This window comes from Equus quagga, chromosome 7, assembly GCF_021613505.1.
Source record: "Equus quagga isolate Etosha38 chromosome 7, UCLA_HA_Equagga_1.0, whole genome shotgun sequence".
Taxonomy (NCBI): domain Eukaryota; kingdom Metazoa; phylum Chordata; class Mammalia; order Perissodactyla; family Equidae; genus Equus; species Equus quagga.
In genome coordinates, this window is record NC_060273.1 from 2003640 (window position 1) to 2020594 (window position 16955).

Genomic DNA, 16955 nt, shown 5'->3' on the forward strand with positions numbered 1-16955 from the left:
GCTTGGCGGGCACGTGCAGCACGGGCGCGCCGGGCGACGGGGGCTTGGCGGGGCTGGCGCTCAGCGAGGGCGGCGTGCTGGCCGGCTTGGCGAGGGCGGCGGGCGGCTGGCGCGCCGGCGAAGGCGCAGGTGACGGGCTGGCGCTGCCCGACTGCAGCCCTGCCGCGGCCTTGGCCGGCTTGGGCGCCGTGGGCGGCGGCGGCGGCTTGGGAGACACGGGCGGCGGCGTGCCGTGGGCGCGCTTCACTTCTGCGGGGAGGAGGCGGCTCGCACCGGGGCGGAAGGCTGCTCTGGTTGCGCGCTGCCTTTCCCGGCAGAGGCCCTGCGGCAGCGCCCCGCCTCGGCGCCGGGGAGAGGAGATACTGCCCTCTGCCCTGCGGGTCCCGGCCCCGGCCCTCCGCTACCCCTCTGACCCAGCTTCCCCGCAGCCGCTAGGAGGCGCTCTTCCCCGTGCAAACCTGCTGGCTTCACTGCTTCCAAGCCCTGCCCGGAAGGAGACTTCCATCTCCTTCCAGGTGCGGCGTGCTGCAGCCACTGACCCTTCTGTTGCTTGAATGCCACAGGGCCTTTGCACCTCTGATCCTTCTGCCTGGAAGTCTCTTCCCCCCTTCTGTGCTGGGGTCACTCTCCAGCCGGGTCAGAGTCCTCCCTCCACAGGTGCTACTATTTGTGGGTTTCTGTGCCTCTTTCACTGAGCAACCTGAGGACCATCCACCATCCTCCCAGCTCTGGGCTAGAAGAGTTGTCTGATGGATTGATGGATGAGAGAGTCTGGGGACACTTTCCCACCTCACTCCATGTGGCCTTCATCAAATCCAAGAAGAGGAAAGCCCCCAGACCATGGATGGGGAGGTGGGGTGGGGCCCTTCCCCAGCTGGTTCCCTGCACCTACCTGGGCTGCTGGGGCCTGGCAGTGGCACCTTCTTGGAGGCAGGTGTGGGCGAGCCCTGGATCTTGGACACAGGCTGAGCCAGGACAGGCTTGGGAGAGACAGGCGGCTTGGCCGGTTTCCGGGCATCATTGTCGGGTGGGGGCAGCGGGGGCAGGTGCATCAGGTCGGAGGGGGGTGGCTCAGCAGGTGGGGGCGGTGGGGGCAGCTCCGGGGGCCCGGCCTGCTCTGAGGCAGGTCGGCGGCGCACAGTGCCTGTGCCATTCTGGTACACAGACAGCGGTGGGGGCAGCTCGGGACCTGCCTCCCGCTCCTTGGCCTTGGGCCGGCGCTTGACTGTGTCGGACTCAGTCAGGATGAACTTGATGCTCTCCTGCTGATTCTGCTTGGCTCGGATGCGCCTCTTGAGGGTGGCGCTGGCCTCTACCCTGGCCAGAGGCGGGCCCTCCCCGCTTGCCTCACCCTTGGCTGGACCTCGAGGCCGCTGCCGGGCAGCGCCATCCTCTACAAGGTGGCCATGATCTGCAGGCCCCACCGGCTCCCCAGGGCCCCGGCGGGCAGTGGCCAGAAGTCCTGTGACAGGCCCACTGAGCGTGCGGCGCCGGTTGACCACCTCACCGTCAGGCCCAATGGCCTCCTTGTGCTTCACTGAGGCCAGCACCGTGGCCACCCGGCCTGGCTCTGGGCTGGCAGGGCGAGGCGTGGGGTGGCCCTCCGGGGGCCTGCGGGCTACTCGGCCCCCACCCCCAATGGATGACAGCTCAAGCATGGCTGCGATGCTCTTCACACTGCCGGCACTGCCTGTGTCCACGCTGCCTGCCAGGTCGCTAGCCCGCCGGCGCTGTGCCCGGACCCCCAGCCGGCCGTCCTCAGGTGCAGCCCCCTCAGTCTCAGCATCTGGCACCGACTCATCAGCCAGGTTGGCACTGGCCATGGCTGAGCTGGAGCGCTTGGGCGGGGGCGGCGGGGGCCCCTTCTTTCGAGGCCGCACAGCGAATGACTGGCTGCGGTTGACGTTCTTGTCGGCACCGGCGGGTGCTCGTACCGAGTGGCTGCGGCCCACACGTCTCTGGACTGTGGCATAGGGCCCTCCGGCAGCCGGCACCAGCAGCTCGTCCCGCTCTGGCTCGCTGTCAGATGCTGCGTAGCGGTTCAGGCTGTGGGCGCGCTTCTTGGGCCGCTCCGGCTCCACGTCGGCCTCGGGGGGCAGGCACAGCGTGGGCACGGGCACAGGCCCCGGAGCAGCTGGCCCTGCCTCGCCCTCCACAGGCTGGGGCAGCACGTAGGCAAAGCCGCGGTGTGTGGGTGACTGAGGCAGTGAGCGGGGTGACATGGGTCGCTCTGTTGGTGGCAGCAGCTGTGGGGTGGGCTTCACCTTGGCTGTGGCTGGGGCTGGACCATGAGGTCCCCCCAGGGCCTGGGGGGAGGCTGGCCGGGCTTTCGTGGGCGTCTGAGGGGGTGTGAAGTGGCTGGCACCTGGTGGAAGGACCTGCCGTGGCTTTCCAGGCACTGGGGGCACACTGGCCCGCTTGACGCTATGGCCATGGCGGCTAGGCCGGGCCTCCTTGGGTGGGGTTCCAGGGGCTGGCCCGTCATCCAGCAGGTATTCCTGGCTTCGTGACATGGGGCTGCCAGGCCCGGGGGGCCCATCGCCCAGCAGCTCCTGAGAGCTGCTCATGTGCCGTGCCCGCCCGCCCAGGCTGGGCTCCTGCCGCATGGAGGCCCTTGGGGTGGGCGGCAGGTGGTTGGAGGGCTTCTCAGCAGTGGCAGCGGTGGCAGCAGCCCCCTCAGCAGGGCCAGTCATGGCAGCCTGCAGCTCGCCACTGAGCTCACTGTCCTGGAAGGTGGTCATCTTAGGAGACTGGCAGTCAGCCGGGGCAGGCTCAGGCGCGGGTGGCGACTCAATGGCCATCACTTCAAGAGACTGGGGTGCCTTCCGGCGCAGGGGTCCCCCCTCATATTTAGCATACTCTGCTTTCTGCAGCTCAGCCAGTTTCCTCACAGCCAACATCAGCTTTTTTTGGTGTCCTGAGTGAGACACAGGACAGGTCAGACTAGGGAGGATGTCAACAATAGGAGGCAGAGGGGCCCAGGGCGGGGGCCTCACCCAGCTTGGTGATGCCGATCTCCTGCAGGTCCTCCCAGGTGATGTCGGTGATGAAGTCGATGTTCTCGTAGCCGTTGTCCACCAGCACCTTGTAGTACTGGGCCAGGCCGATCATGGACAGCCACATGGCCAGGTTAGCCTACGGAGCAGGGGATGCAGAGGGCAGCACACGCTGGCTGCCCACATCCTGCCCACTACTCAGAGCTGTTGGGGGAGGGGACACCGGGCCGGCCCAGCACAGACAGACAGAAGGACAAATGGACAGGCCAGAAGTATCAGCTTTGGAGACAGCGCAGCCTCAACTGGAGCCTGAGGCCAGCTGACACGCACATGTGAACACACGCACACACATACACACGGAGTGACCCTGTCTTCAGGACACCATTTACGGGAGGAGGAAGAACGCACTTCTGCGCTTGCCCAGGCACCCATGGGGACACATCCTGCACGTCATGGACACAGACACACAGTGCCACCAACCAGATACATGTACACGCACACCCTGCGTCTCAGCCGTACACAGGCACTGACACCCCTCCATGTCACACGCCCTCTCACCATTTCCCTGCCCGCATCAGGCCGTTATCACATGGCCACATCACACATGCGTGCAAATATCCACAAGGGTCTTCACCCAGGACCACTTGGTCGCTCCATGAACGGCATCCACCTGTCCACACTCGCAGCTGGACGTCACTCACACACTAACACGCAGCACACTCGGTCACCCCCTGGGTGCAGAGCAAAGTGAGGTCTAGGGGACCCAGCTGTGCTTGCTGGAAGGCCCCTGAGCCACTGACTGTGTGGGGCAAGGCAGGGCGGATGAGCATGGAACTGTCTGGGGGCTTCTGGTGGCCATGGCCTCTCCCCCATCAATGAATGGAAGGCTGAAGCTCAATGTGAGGCTCAGAGAGGTGGCATGGATGGGACAAGCCCCAGGCCCACCTTCCCCTGGCCCAGGACCTGTCCTACCATGTGGGTGCCTGTTAGTAACAGCACAGGCCCCAGGTTGGTGTGGGTGTCAGCTGTCAGCACAGCTGGCAAGTGCAGTTGAGCATGTGGGGTGCGCGTGCACTCCTCAATGGGCACCTTGAATGTGTTTAGTGCACACGTGCTGTCTGTATACACAAAGCACACACATGCACATACATCTTCCCCACATATGTGCCTGGGTGTGTGCAAGCACACCCATCAACGCAGGCCCCCCTTCCGTCTCTGGGTGGCTTGCAATGGCAGTGCTGTGGGGTCCCTTTGTGACTGCCTGAGTGTGGAGGGGGTCTTTGCAGGAGCATGTAGTGGAGAGGGGGATTCTCCTGGCTTCAGGTTCCCCTCTCCCTTTCAGCTCAGAGGCTGTCACCCCTGTCCCAGGGAGGCTGGCCCCAGTGCCTGTGACAGACCAACAGAAGCCATCCAGGCAGGTCACTGCTGGGGGGCCATCCTCTGTTCTCCACTCCCTGGAGCCCCAGAGGACACATGAGGGCTGTAGCCAAGGAGGCAGGCTGTCTGTCTGTCTGCCCATCCTGGGCCCGGCCACTGGGGTGCAGGGGGCCTTACGGGTTTGTGCTCAGGCAGCCAGTCGGGGATGTTCAAGCCGCTGATCTCTGCAGTGATCTTCTTCCGGTGGCCTGGCTTGGTGACCCCGATGGCCGTGAGGTCCTAGGCAGAGGAGAGGCCCATTAGCAGGAGGCTAATGTCTCTGGGTCACAGCTGATGTCCAGCCTGCAGGTGGCTCACCTCAGGGGTCATGCGGCTGATGGTGGGCAGGTCATAGCCCGCGCTGATGAAGTTAGGGGCGTAGAGCTGCAGCTGGAACGTGGCAAGCCACTGGCTGACAGCCTCGGCGCTCTGGAAGACACAGGGCACCCGCTGCAGGCTCGCCTGCCCACCCGCCCGCCAGGCGTGCACCCCAGCCATTGCAGTGCCTCCTTCGCTGCTCGGCTGCAGGCCACGCAGCTACTTGGTCCGCTGTCCACTGGTCCGTCTGCAGCCAGGCCCCGCTCCTCCTCACTCAGATTCTGGATGCCACCGTCTCGAGCATTGTCCAGCACTTCGGCCTCCTTCCATGATCTCCACCAGGAGGGTCCAGGTGCTGTCTGTGTCACAGGCCTCCCTGACCGTGCCCCCCACCCCATTCCTGCATCAGGAATACCCTGCAGTGTGGCCCCATGGGAGGGGCTCTGGGAATGGGGCCTCAGGCAGGACTACTCAGCGCTGCACCCCCCCCAACTCCCTAGAAGGTGGGCTCTGCCCAGAGGTGTGCAGGACTCAGCCAGCAGCTCACACCTTCCCCAGCACTTGGGGGCATGCACACAGGACCCGTCTCACCCCCACACACCTTGTCTCGAATCACACCCGTGCCCTTCCACACACGCACGCACGTGCCCAGCTTGCAGTCACACCGTCCACTCACGCGCACTCTCCCCACTCACCTTATGCCTGCGTCACACTTCCTAGACACGTTAGCTCACACACACAGCCTGCACAATAGACAACACCTACACACACAGACTGACAGACAGACAGAAGGACGGGCCTGGTCTGTCAAGAGCCCTGGCTGTGCTGTGGCCAGGCCAGGCAGGCTGCCCGGGCGCCCCTCCCTGCAGCTGGGCCGGGCCCTGTACCTTGCCCTCCGACGCTGGCTCCAGCTTCTTGGGCGGCTGCTCCCCATAGACTTGCCCGGCATGGGCCACTGGAGGCTGGGACCGGGCCACACCTGGGGGACAAGAGGGCATGGTGAGGCAAGGGCTGCTCAGGGGCCACCTCCCTGCCGGGCCAGTGGACATCTGTCCTCGCTCTTACCTGTGGAGCCTTCCGGAGGTTTGACGGGGCTGTCCCCGGGGCTGGACTCAGAGACGGACTTCTGGGAGAGCACGGTTGCCAGGAGCTGCAACCCAGACAGGCCGCTGGCCAGTGCTGCTCCAGGCGCAGGACACCCCAGCCCTGCCACCACCCACCTACCTTGACCCCTTCAGAGCCTGCGTGCAGGGTGTGGCCCCCGCTGCTCCGGCCACCAGCCACACTGCTCAAGCTGCCGCTGCGGTCCCCACCTGCCAGCAGGAGGGAGCATCATCAGCCAGTCCTGGCCCTGCCTAGCCCAGGTGCTGCCTTGCCTAAGTGCCACCGCCCCTGTCCTCCTGAGGCCCCCCACCTACCTGCAAAAGGCTTCCTCAGCACCCAGATCTCCTCGGGGGGTGCAGACGACCCTGACGAGCCGCCTCCCTGGGGAGGGCCTGGTTCGGCGCCTGCTCGGGAACCTGCGGGCCGAGCACAGCCTCGCTGAGTCCTGGGCCAGCCCAGGTCCAGGGGCCTGACACCAAGAGACGGGCAGGCATCCCCTGGCCTGGTCCCCGAGCCTGGGCAGAGCAGAGGCTGGACACACATACCTTGGGGGTCAGCACCACAGCCTCCTCCTGCCCTGGCTGTCTCCAAGGAGCTGAGAGACCCTCAGAAGATCCCTCCCCACCCTGGACATTTGAGGGCAGGAGAACGTGGCAGAGAGGGGCCCAAGCCAGGCTGTCATGACAGTGGCCCCGTGGTCCTGCAGGTGGGGGGAATTGTTGGAGGGTGCAACCTCTGTCAGGGGAGCTTGGGCAAGGAAGAGGCCCCCAGGAGCCTGGGGCAAGGCTCCCCACCTCAGGGAATTAGATGACTATGAGTGGGCTGGCCACACCTCTTAAGTGTCCCGCTTATACCCTCTCACCCCACCTGTCAATCTCCATGTCCTCTGTGTGAGGTAAACTTACTCACCAGTCTCCTATCTGAAACTGTTCCATGGCCCTGTGGCCTTGTCCTGCTCCCTTTTCCCTCTCCCTCATTCGGCAACAGCCACGCTGGCCTCCTTTGGATCCTTACACATGTCACACTCTTTCCTGCCTCAGTGCCTTTGCATATGTGGTTCCCCCTGCCTGAAAGGCTGTGCCTGTGGCTGGCCCCTCCCATTTCTCAGGGCCTTCTCTGAGCACCCTGTCTAAAGCAGGTCTCCACACACATTCTCTGTGTCATTGGTTGGTACATTTCCTTCCATGTTTACTTCCCTGTCCCCTGCGCCCTTCCCTCCTGGGGGACAAGCTCCTCGAGAGCGGGAATAATGTCCATCTGTGTCACCATCTATTCCTAGTGGCTGGCATGCAATGTCTATTGAATAAATGAAAGAATGGGCATGGGGACACTGATGAGGAGACAGCTGGCAGGACACGCTGCTGTACCCACTCTGGACCCCACATCTAGCGATGGCTAGAGCTTGGTTCTTGCCTTGCCGCCCAACACACGCACACTGCCTCCTTCTGGCCCTGAGCCCTGGCCCAAGTGAGACTTGCCTGCTCGTTTGACAATGGCCTCGCCCAGGGAAGACGGGAAATAGCCCACTCGGTCGTTGCCTGTCCGGTTGTCATGGATACAGCCCTTCCACCGGCCATCTGGATGCTGCTCAAGGACCTGGCCAGATGAGGTAGGGGGAGCACCCTCAGGGGGACACCCCACCAAGTCAGGCAGGTGGGTGGCCTGGGCCTCCTGCCCAGATCCCCTGACCCCCCAACTGCTGTGGGTCCCACAGTCCCTGCTCCAGCTGCCCCAGGCCATCCTTACTGTGATGATGTCCCCAGCTTTCACATTGAGGCTGGTCAGGTCGTAATTGTTGCAATAATCCTTGGTCGCCCGGACCTGCAGTGCAGCCGAGGCCTCTGGGGACAGAGGAGGCAGACCCACCCAGTCCTGAGAGCCAGCCTGGCCCAGGCCCCGCCCAGGCCCCCTGTGCTCCCCTAACCCTGGGGCCCACCTCGCAGCAGCTGCTTGATCTCTTTGCTGGCCTGGGATGTGGTGAACTGGTGCACAATGTCCAGGGCCGTCTGGCTGTAGGTGTTTCTCACGTGGGCATTGATCCCGTTCTGCATGTGCCAGAGGGCAAGGCCTGTCAGGAGGCCCCCGCCCCTGCCCGGCCCCAGCTCCCCCTGGTTCCTTAACTCACGTCCAGCAGCAGCCGAACCACTTCTGTCTTCCCACAGAGTGCAGCCTCGTGCAGGGCCGTGCCGGACTTGGTCTGGCGGTTAATGTCAATGCCAGCTTGGAGGAGGAGTCTGGCAGGAAGCCGGGGAGCAGGTAGGGCTTATAGGAGGGCTTATAGGAGCCCTCCAGGCCAGCACCCCCAAGCTAGGCCCCAATTCCCAGGGGCCCAAGGATGAGCCAGCCCTGCACCACCTCCATGACAACACAGTATCTGACAGTGATGGAGTGCTGGTAGAAATGCCCCGCCCCATGCCAACCCTTCAGAGCTGTGGTCTCGTCTCATCCTAGTTGTGATGCCCACTCTACAGCTTGTCTCATCCTAGTTGTGATGCCCACTTTACAGATGGGGAAACAGGCTCAGAGAAGTTAAGTGTCTCCACAAGTTCACCATGCAAGTGGCACGTTGCCGTAGGGCCTGGTCTGTGGGGGTGTAGAAGCCCCCTCCCCAGCCCCCTTTGGCACATCCTTTATGTGGACAGCTGGAAGTGTCTTTCGCATCCAGAGGCCTGACCTCATCTCTGCAGCTCCCTGGCTGTTCCTGTCTCATCACTGAGCCAGGAGCAGGCACCTTGAGGCTGGGTCCCCCTCCTCTGCCCCCACGGCCATACCTGATGATGTCAATGTGGCCGTTCTTGGCTGCCAGGTGCAGGGGGCTGGTGCCATTGGGGTCGGTGGTGTCACCGGGCCGGGGCTCCAGCAGGGCCGCACACATGTTGCTGCTCAGGAGCAGCTGGACCACCTTGAGGGAGGGGTCAGAGTCAGGGGTCCGGAAATGGGGTGGGGGTGCAGGTCAGTCACCCACTCCCACCCCAGGAGAGGAGGATGGAACAGGTGGAGTCCCGCTCGGCTCCCTGAGGAGACTTACCCCGACGCGACCGAACTCACAGGCCAGGTCTAGGGGCGTCTTCCCCGAGTTGTCCACCATGCATGGGTTGGATTGGTGCTGGAGCAGCATCTCGGACTGTGGGGACCACCGTGGGACCCAGTCAGGCCCACGGCATCCTCCGGGCTCAAGCCACCCCAGGTGCCCTGCCACCCCCGAGGTGGGCCTTACCACATCGTAGTGACCATGCTGGGCTGCCAGGTGCAGAGGGATGTGGCCCTCATCGGAGGGGATGTTTACTGCTGAGCCCGCTTTCAGCACCAGCTTCATGGGCTCCTTCCGGCCCTGCCAGGCTGCGTAGTGCAGTGGCCGCATGCCTGGGGGCAGGTGGGGGCTGTTGGGAGCTAGCACCTGACCCTGCACCCAACCCTGACCTCCAGGACACTGATCCCACGAGGACATGCCTCATGAGGACCCAGACTGAGGCCTCAATCAAGGAACTGTCCAGGTCTCCGTGGACAGCATCCCTGACATCAGCCCCCTGCCCCTGGCTCTGAGGTCACTGACAGGGCTTGCCTTTGTTGTCCTTGATGTCCACAGCAGCCTGGGCCTCCAGCAGCAGGGTGATCAATTCCGTGTTGCCATTCAGTGCCGCGTGGTGCAGGGCAGAGAAGCTGAGGTGGGCAACAGGCATATATGGGCAAGGACCCTGGCACCCTAGCCTTCCCAGGAGCCCCTGACCCCCATTCCAGACTGGCATCTCCTTGGCTGAAAACTCACCCATCTGGGTCCTGGAAGTTGACATTGATCTTCTTGGTGGAGCCCAGGAGCTCTGGGGGTGGGAAGGAGACACCGTGAGGGAGGCTCTGACTGCCCCTGCTGAGGCCTGCCGGGGTCCCATCCCCCTCTAGGCAGCCTAAGAGCCGCCAGAGGGCTCTGCTTAGCTCCCTGGCGGCTCAGAGCCAAAGCTATCTAGGTCCTTAGTCTAGAAAGATTCACTCATTCATTTAACTCTGTTCCCTGCACTCAGCCCCAGGTACCAGCTCTTGGACCTCGGTTTTCCACTAAACTAAGACGGGGGGAGGTTCACAGGGCCAAGGGCTCCAGGCCTAGCCCTGCCTGGGGACAGAAGCCAGTGCTATGCACCCACACGGGCACACACATGTGCACATGTCCCCCCTCCCTTGGGACGCTGGCTGAGCACCTGCTGATGTGGGAGGGAGAGAGCCACCCAATCTGTCTCTCAGAAGGACCCAGATGGGGCCGGGGGTGGCCCGGGAAGGCTGGAACACCCGGAAATGGGGGTATCTCTGAGAGAAGATCTGCATTTCCAGGGATTAGCCTCTCCCCACTCCCAGCCGCGGCCAGGCCAGTGTACACGAGCCCCATCCAGCAGAGCAGGCAGCGGAGGCCGCCAATGCCTCTGAGTGACCACACCAGAATGGCCACCTCATCTACAGGGGCACACTCAGGCCACAAGACCACCCTGCCTGAAGCCTAAGGGGCCTGAGCCCTCCCTTCAGCCTCAGTCTCCTCCCAGGGACTCCTGGGTCCTGGCCTCCACCAGTAGCCTGCCAGAGGAGGGGAGCCCACCGGTACCCTCCCCGTAGGCGCAGGTCCAGCCGGACTCCGGCCAAGCCCCTGCCTGTCTGGGCCATGGTTACATAACCCATTTGTGGGTCAGTTGCTCTGTGAGGGAGGGGCTGGCAGGACAGAAGCCCCTTTGTGCAGGCCCCGGACAGAGGTGGGGGTGGGGGGCCCGAGGGAGTCGAGTCACAGAGGGGCTGCTGCAGGCCCACTCAGTGACCCACAGCCGCTGGATGCAGGGTGTGCGCCCCAGTGGCCCATGAAGCCCCTAAAGTCAGACAGGGCTGAATTCGGGTCCTCACTCTGCTCCTCACAATCGGCCCCTTCCTAGCCCTATGGCCTTGGCCCTGAGCCCAAAGGAAGCTAACAGGGCCAGCCTTGCAGGCCTAAGGGCTTTTCCAGACATAAAGCATGAAGGGTCTGGCATGGAGTCGGCTCCGTAAGTGGCAATTACTAACATTAGCTCCATAGGAATCCCACCCCCACCCTCTCCGGCAGGGCAGGGGTTTCTCCTGCAAAGGTGAAGCCTCCGGGAAGAGCGGCGGCTCCACTCCCTGCCCTCCGCCTCTGCTCAGACACTTTGCTGGCGCTAATGACCACCTAAGTTGGCAGCAATGCCACTCTTCCTCTCCATGGTCCAGGCCAAAACCGTGGAGTCAGCCCTGGGCCCTTTCTTGAGAACCTGGTACCTTCTCCATCAGTAAATCTTTGAAGACACTCAAAGTACACTCAGAATCTTTGCCCCCGCCACTGTCACCACAACGGGCCAGGCCAGCATCTCGCGAAGGCTCACTGCCGTCCCCTCCCACTGGCATCCCCACTTCTACCCCACCCCTTTCAGTCTATCCTCCACACCCGCCGAGGTCAGGGGACCCTCTTAGAACGTGACTCTGATCTTGTTGCTGCTTCCTGAAGACCCTCCCACAGTCCTGTCTCACTGCGCTTGGAGGCCGAAGCTGGACGATGGCTCCTCGTAATGCAGCCCCTCCTGCTTTTGCTTTGACTCCCTCATCACCTCTGTCTCAGCCACACGAGCCTCCTTGATGGCACTCCACAGGGCCTTTGCATATGCTGTGTATATGGGTGTAGGCTGTTTCTTTCCCCATTAGCCCCATGACTCCCTTCCCCTTCAAGTTTTTACCCAAGTGTCACCTGCTCGGCAAAGCCTCCCTGGCCTCCCCATCCAAAACAGTAACCCCCTTCCCATGCCCTGTATGTTGTATTTTTCTTTTCAGCCCCATCACCACCACTAATCTTGGTTATTGTCCATCTCTATCCCTGGCCTACAGCTCCAAGAGGACACGGGTTTTTGTCTGTTTTGCCCACTGCCATATCCTCAGTGGCTAACACAGTGCCAGGCATAGATGAGGCGCTCGGAAAATTGGCAACTGAACTGATATCCCCATCTCACACCCTCTGCCTGCCTGCCAGGGCCACCTTCAGGCGTGTGACCGTGCAGTCACTCAGAAGGACCCCACGTCTAGTTGGATGCTCTGCTGTTGCCATCATGAAATTCTTAACTTTTGGACTAAGGCACCCTACATTTTCATTTTGCACTGGGCTCTGTGAATTATGCAGCCAGACCTGCCAGAATCCCTTGTCATTAAGCTGAAGGGAGCACAGACATCGCTGTCCCATAACAACCCCCACACACACACACCTGCCCAGGGCCTCACTTAGGAGGTCCTCCCCGTGGAACACTTGGCCCAACCTCAGTGTTTGCTGCCCCCACTCTTCTGAGTCCCACTGTAGCCAGTTTCCAGCTTCTCCTCCAAGACTTCCCAGGCTGGGGCCCTCTCCTCCCTCCCATAGCCAGGGCCTCCCAGGCAGCTGCTGAGCCAGGTGCTCAGAGTGGAACCCAGAGCCAGGCTCACCTGCTCACCTGGCCACGATTGCAGGCACTGAAATTTCAGAGGGGCTGGAGGTCAAGGCCCAGGAAGTGACACAGAAACCAAGGGGGAGGGGGAGTCTCCATCCAGAAGGGGACCACTCCCACATGAGGAGGGCATCTTGCTAAGGTCATTCACCCCTCTCCCTGCCCTGTCTCTTCAAAGAGGAAAACAGCTGGAACTGGATGGAGAAGAGCTTGAGGTCTTGGAGCATGCTCCAACTCCTGTAAGGGCCACTGGGCACCCGGGAAGGTCCCAGAACTGAAGCCTGCCTGGGGCTGAGGAGGCTGCGCCTCACACAGACAGGTGCTCTGAATGAAGCTGGAGCACAGCACAGCTGGAGGGCCAAGTGGGTGGGGGGAAGGGGGCAAGGGGGACCAAGCTAAGTCCCAGGAGCTCCCTTTCCATTTTCCACAAGGGCACTAAGTCCTACAGATTCCACATCAGCAAGAGTGCATAAACTTCGCCCCCAGCCCACCCCAAGACCTGGGCTCTCCCATCTCGTGTCAGCCAGCCCTCTAACTGCGCCCCTGGGACCATCCCTACCTTGGAGGCCAGCTCCAAACTCCAGGCTGCAGAGGCCCTGGAGGAACCAGCCCTGGCCCCTCTCCCACCCTACCCTACCCTACTGGCCCCTCTACCCCTCTGGCCAGATGCTCCTCCAATCACAGAAGCCACTCACAGGCCACCCCACAGAGTCACATCTGTCCTCTACAGGGATGTGGTCCTGGCCTCCTTGGGACCCATCTCAGAGCGGCTGAGCCCTGTGGCCTCCCGCAGGGCAGGCAGGACCAGTACAGTCTCCTCCCAGCTCCCTGCAGGCGGGAGCTCCAGGTCAGAGGCTGGAAGGGAACTATCAGTAGCCAAGTGAGAGCCCAGGAGCACTGGCCTGTGGGCTCCAGAGAATCCAGGGGAGGGGAGGTTGGGCCTGAAGGAAGGGCAGGCTGTCCCCCCACCCCTAGCAGAAGGCCAGCCCCCACCCCAGCATTTTCCCTCCAGTGCAGTCTCTTCTTCCCCTCAAGGACGACTGCTAGGTGCCGGTGTCTGTGCATGCAAAGGGAGGGTCCCTTTGAGGTGGGATGGGGAGGCTGGCAGAGCCTACGGCGGAAGGAAGGTGCCACACAGGGAGGAGACCATGGAAACAGAGTCCTGGGAGAACACCTCTGGAGTCGAGGGGCCCTAGGGAGCACTACTGGATGTCCCCTGCCCAGCAATGGCCCAAACTCCAGCTGTACTTGTACTTTGCTGAATCAAAATATATCTTACTCCAAAGCAGGCCAGTGTTGTCATGACAACCGAGCTAATTCATGGAGGGATTTCTCTGTCTGATTTATTACACCCGCCCCTCTGAGTCAGAGAGCCCGGCTAAGGGGGCCAGGGCAGGTGTCTCTCCTGCCCAGACCAGACTCAGAAGGGGCAAATGCAGAGATCCGGGTGGAGACCCAGGTCGAGGTAAGAGTCCCCACACCTTCCCCGGGTGGCCAGAATAGAAAGGAGGAGGAACCCCCAAATCTGATGCCCCCACTTCCCTGCCTGCCTGCCCTGGACTATCTAAGGGTTGGTCATAGCACTCACTGAGCACTTACTGAGTGCCTGGGCTTCAGGTGCGCTCTCTCACAGTTCTTACATCCCTGCTACGAGGCAGGGACCACAGATGTCCCCATCCTACAGGTGAGCAGACTGAGACCGGGAGAACCAGAGCTGTCTGTGCCCAAGGTCGCACGGCCACTAGGTGGAAGCCTTTACCTTGCCTTCCACCTCTCAATCCCTCGACCGGCTTTCTGGGCTCTGCGGAAGCTGCCTCTGCTTTTCTGAGCCCTGAAGCCCTGAAGCCAGCCTCAAGTGGCAGACCATCCCTGGGCCTCGGGTGTAGAAAGCAGGGCCAGCCTGTGTATGTGTGTCTACAAGGCACGGATGTGTGGCTCTCTAATTGCACAGAGCAGACAGGAGCTGGCCAGGCGGGGCTGCAGCAGAGGGTCTTCCCGGGGCTCAAGGACCTACCCCTCACCCGCACCAGAGGCAGTCTCAGTTCTCAGCATCCCCCCTGGAGAGAGAGGAGGGAGCCTCCTGGGCTTACATACAGTCCCTGGGGGTGGTGTGGGGAGGAGGAACCCAGACCCCACGTGCCACCCCGCAGAGCCCTGCCCGCGCCCGCACAGGTGCCCTGACACACTGACACAGCCATACGTGCGCAGCCGCACACGCAGCTGGTCCACACGCCCATCCATCCATCTCCTGTGGCCCCGGGGGAGGCTCCAGGCTGAGCTGGGATGAGTGCTGGGATCAAGGATCCAAGCTCCAACCCCTCCCTGGAGCCCCCAGAGCACATGCTCAGGATGGCCAGCGGGAGCCCCCCTCCCTCCCACAGCCCCCTTTCCCAGCAGGGAAACCAGAGAGGACTAGGGTCTGTTGCAGTGTCCCCACTTGCCCAGAGCTCAGCCTGCCCTGGGCTGGGCGACTTTGGACCTCTGCTCCCCCATTAGTAAATGGCCTCCAACCGGCCATGCCTGGGCAGCCACACCCCCAGCATGGTCCAGCCCCCCCTTTTCTGCAAAGCGTGTTATTAAACACGGGGCAGGGAGGGGGTCTGACGGACTGTCAGCCCTGTGGTTTCCCCTCACCGCAAGGGCCCCCTCTCTCTCTCCATGGTTGGGGGGGCATCCGCCTCGCCCTTTAAAGGCCCAGTAGAGACCTCCAGCTGTCAGCCCGCAGCCCGGGAAGGGAGGGGGACGGAGGGAGGGACGCGAATGCCTGCGCTCAGGGAGGTGGGTGCCGCCAGGTGCCCGCTGGGGGGCTAGGGGTGACGGCCCGGCGCTCGGCGCCGCCCCTCCTTCAGCGCTGGGAACAGGGGACGCGGACCAAGGGTCTGGGCGCTGCTGGCCCCGCCCCGCCCCCGGGGACCCGACAGCATCCCCCTCCCCGCCCTACGCCGGGAGGAGTGGGGGGCTCCGCGCTGGAGAGGGCCCCCCCGGCGCGCCGCGGCTCCCACCCGCGCCCCCCGCGCCCCCCGCACTCACTGGCCTTCCCGGGCCGCGGCCTCTGCAGCAGCCTCTGCGCGGTCCCCACGTCCTCCGCCTTCACCGCCTGCACCAGCTCCTGCTCCTTCCCCATGGCGCGGCCGGGGCCGCAGCGACGCGGCTGCGCTCCGTGCGCTCGGCGCGGTTCAGAGGCGGCGGCGGCGGCGGCCCCGCGGCACCGGCCGCATCCTCCGCCCTCCCCCGCCGCCTCCTACGCCGCCCGCGCCCCTCGCCGTCCTCGGGCTGGGGCTCCGGCTCCGGCTCCGGCTCCCGGCGTGGAGGGGGCGGGGAGCGCGTCACGGGCTGGGGGCGGCCCGGGAGCGGGGGCCGGCGGCGGCGGGCGCGGGGCGGGGGCGCGCCACCTGGCACCGCCTCCCGGACGCCTGGGTCCAGCTCCTGCGGCCGCTGACCTCCGTCCGCCCGCGCCGGCCGCGCGCCCGGCTCCTTGGCTCCGCCCCTACATCAGGCCCCGGCCTCCCGAGACGCCCCCTCCCCACGTGCGGGCCGCGCGGGTCAGGCCCGGCCTCTGCGGACACCCGGCGGCCCCGGGCGACCGCCAGGGGCTGGGGACAGCAGCTGCCGGGGGGCCGGACACTGAGCCCCGACACGGCGGCGGCGCGAGGCTGAGCCTGAGAGGCTTCCAGAGGCTGCGGGATCCAAGTGGGGAGGGACTCAGAGGCAGTGGGCGGGCGGGGACCGGGTACGGAGAGACCTGGGCGCCGGCGGCACGCGAGCCGGCCCGCCAGAGGCTGTCAGACGTTTCTGGCCCGTGGTTCCCGTGGGAGGTGTCGAGGGATTGTGGAGAGGAATCTCCCAATAATGAATTCGGTGTCAGGGAACTCGCACCCCCCCTCCCCTCGCAACTGCACCTTATTCCCCTGCAGCCTCTGTTCTCTCTCTACAAACAATGCAGACAACAGCCCCCTCAGCTTCAATCTGAACCCCAATCCCATTGCAGACCCCCAGCATCAACTGGGGTCCAACCCCCCACCTACTGCCAAAAGGGGCTCAACCCCTCATCCCCAGCACCAACTGGGGTATAACCCTCCAGATCTATCACCAGGGGGGCCTCAGTCCCGGCTTCCCCAGCACCAATCTGAGCCTGGACCCAAGCTGCTTACCCTCCAGCTTCCAGCTACAAACTCTGGCAGCCCCAGGCAGGATAGTCCCACTTGACAGACACTGACAACCCCCCTCTCCAGCTCCCGCCGCCACAGGTCTCACCCTTCTGACCTCCTAGGCCCCGGCCCTCACCTTGTCATGCCTGCAGCATTCTATAGAGACAGATCGGTTGGGGTCTGCGTCCTGGTTCAGGTTGGGTTTCCTCATTTTCAGGGAGGGGCAGATCATCGCCCCAACTGGGCAGGGCTATTAGGAGCATTTGGCAAGGTTTGCAATATGGTGGCCTGACACCGGTCTTCCTATGGTCCATGGCATCAAGTGGGTCCAGCCAGAGGGTGATGGAGGGGAAGCAGCAGGCGCCAGGATCCCCTGATCAGGGCAGCTAGACAGCTCCCCCCCCCGCCCCATGAGGTCTCCAGTGAAGTTTAGGGAGCAAGCCTAGGTCTCCTGGTATCTGCTGGGCTCCCAGAGCGGTCCTTAAATACAAGGGCCCTTCCCCTCACCCTTTATGGCGGCCAAT

General features: G+C 63.5%; 1 protein-coding gene across 1 annotated transcript in view; it reads right to left on the bottom strand.

Moving 5' to 3' along the window:
- CASKIN1 (CASK interacting protein 1) overlaps positions 1–15491 on the bottom strand; it is a 22729-nt gene extending 7238 nt beyond the window's left edge. The window contains exons 1-19 of the mRNA XM_046666858.1: positions 15314–15491; positions 9601–9652; positions 9397–9494; positions 9052–9197; positions 8863–8958; positions 8606–8736; positions 7960–8068; positions 7771–7879; positions 7581–7675; positions 7313–7430; positions 6149–6250; positions 5955–6043; positions 5796–5880; positions 5618–5709; positions 4731–4841; positions 4551–4652; positions 2997–3135; positions 893–2917; positions 25–249 (exon numbers count right to left, since the gene is read on the bottom strand). Of these exons, the coding sequence (XP_046522814.1) occupies positions 25–249; positions 893–2917; positions 2997–3135; positions 4551–4652; positions 4731–4841; positions 5618–5709; positions 5796–5880; positions 5955–6043; positions 6149–6250; positions 7313–7430; positions 7581–7675; positions 7771–7879; positions 7960–8068; positions 8606–8736; positions 8863–8958; positions 9052–9197; positions 9397–9494; positions 9601–9652; positions 15314–15407 (4018 nt within the window). The 5' untranslated portion in view covers positions 15408–15491. The remainder of the gene's footprint in view (positions 1–24; positions 250–892; positions 2918–2996; positions 3136–4550; positions 4653–4730; positions 4842–5617; positions 5710–5795; positions 5881–5954; positions 6044–6148; positions 6251–7312; positions 7431–7580; positions 7676–7770; positions 7880–7959; positions 8069–8605; positions 8737–8862; positions 8959–9051; positions 9198–9396; positions 9495–9600; positions 9653–15313) is intronic.
- Positions 15492–16955: the final 1464 nt, after the last annotated feature.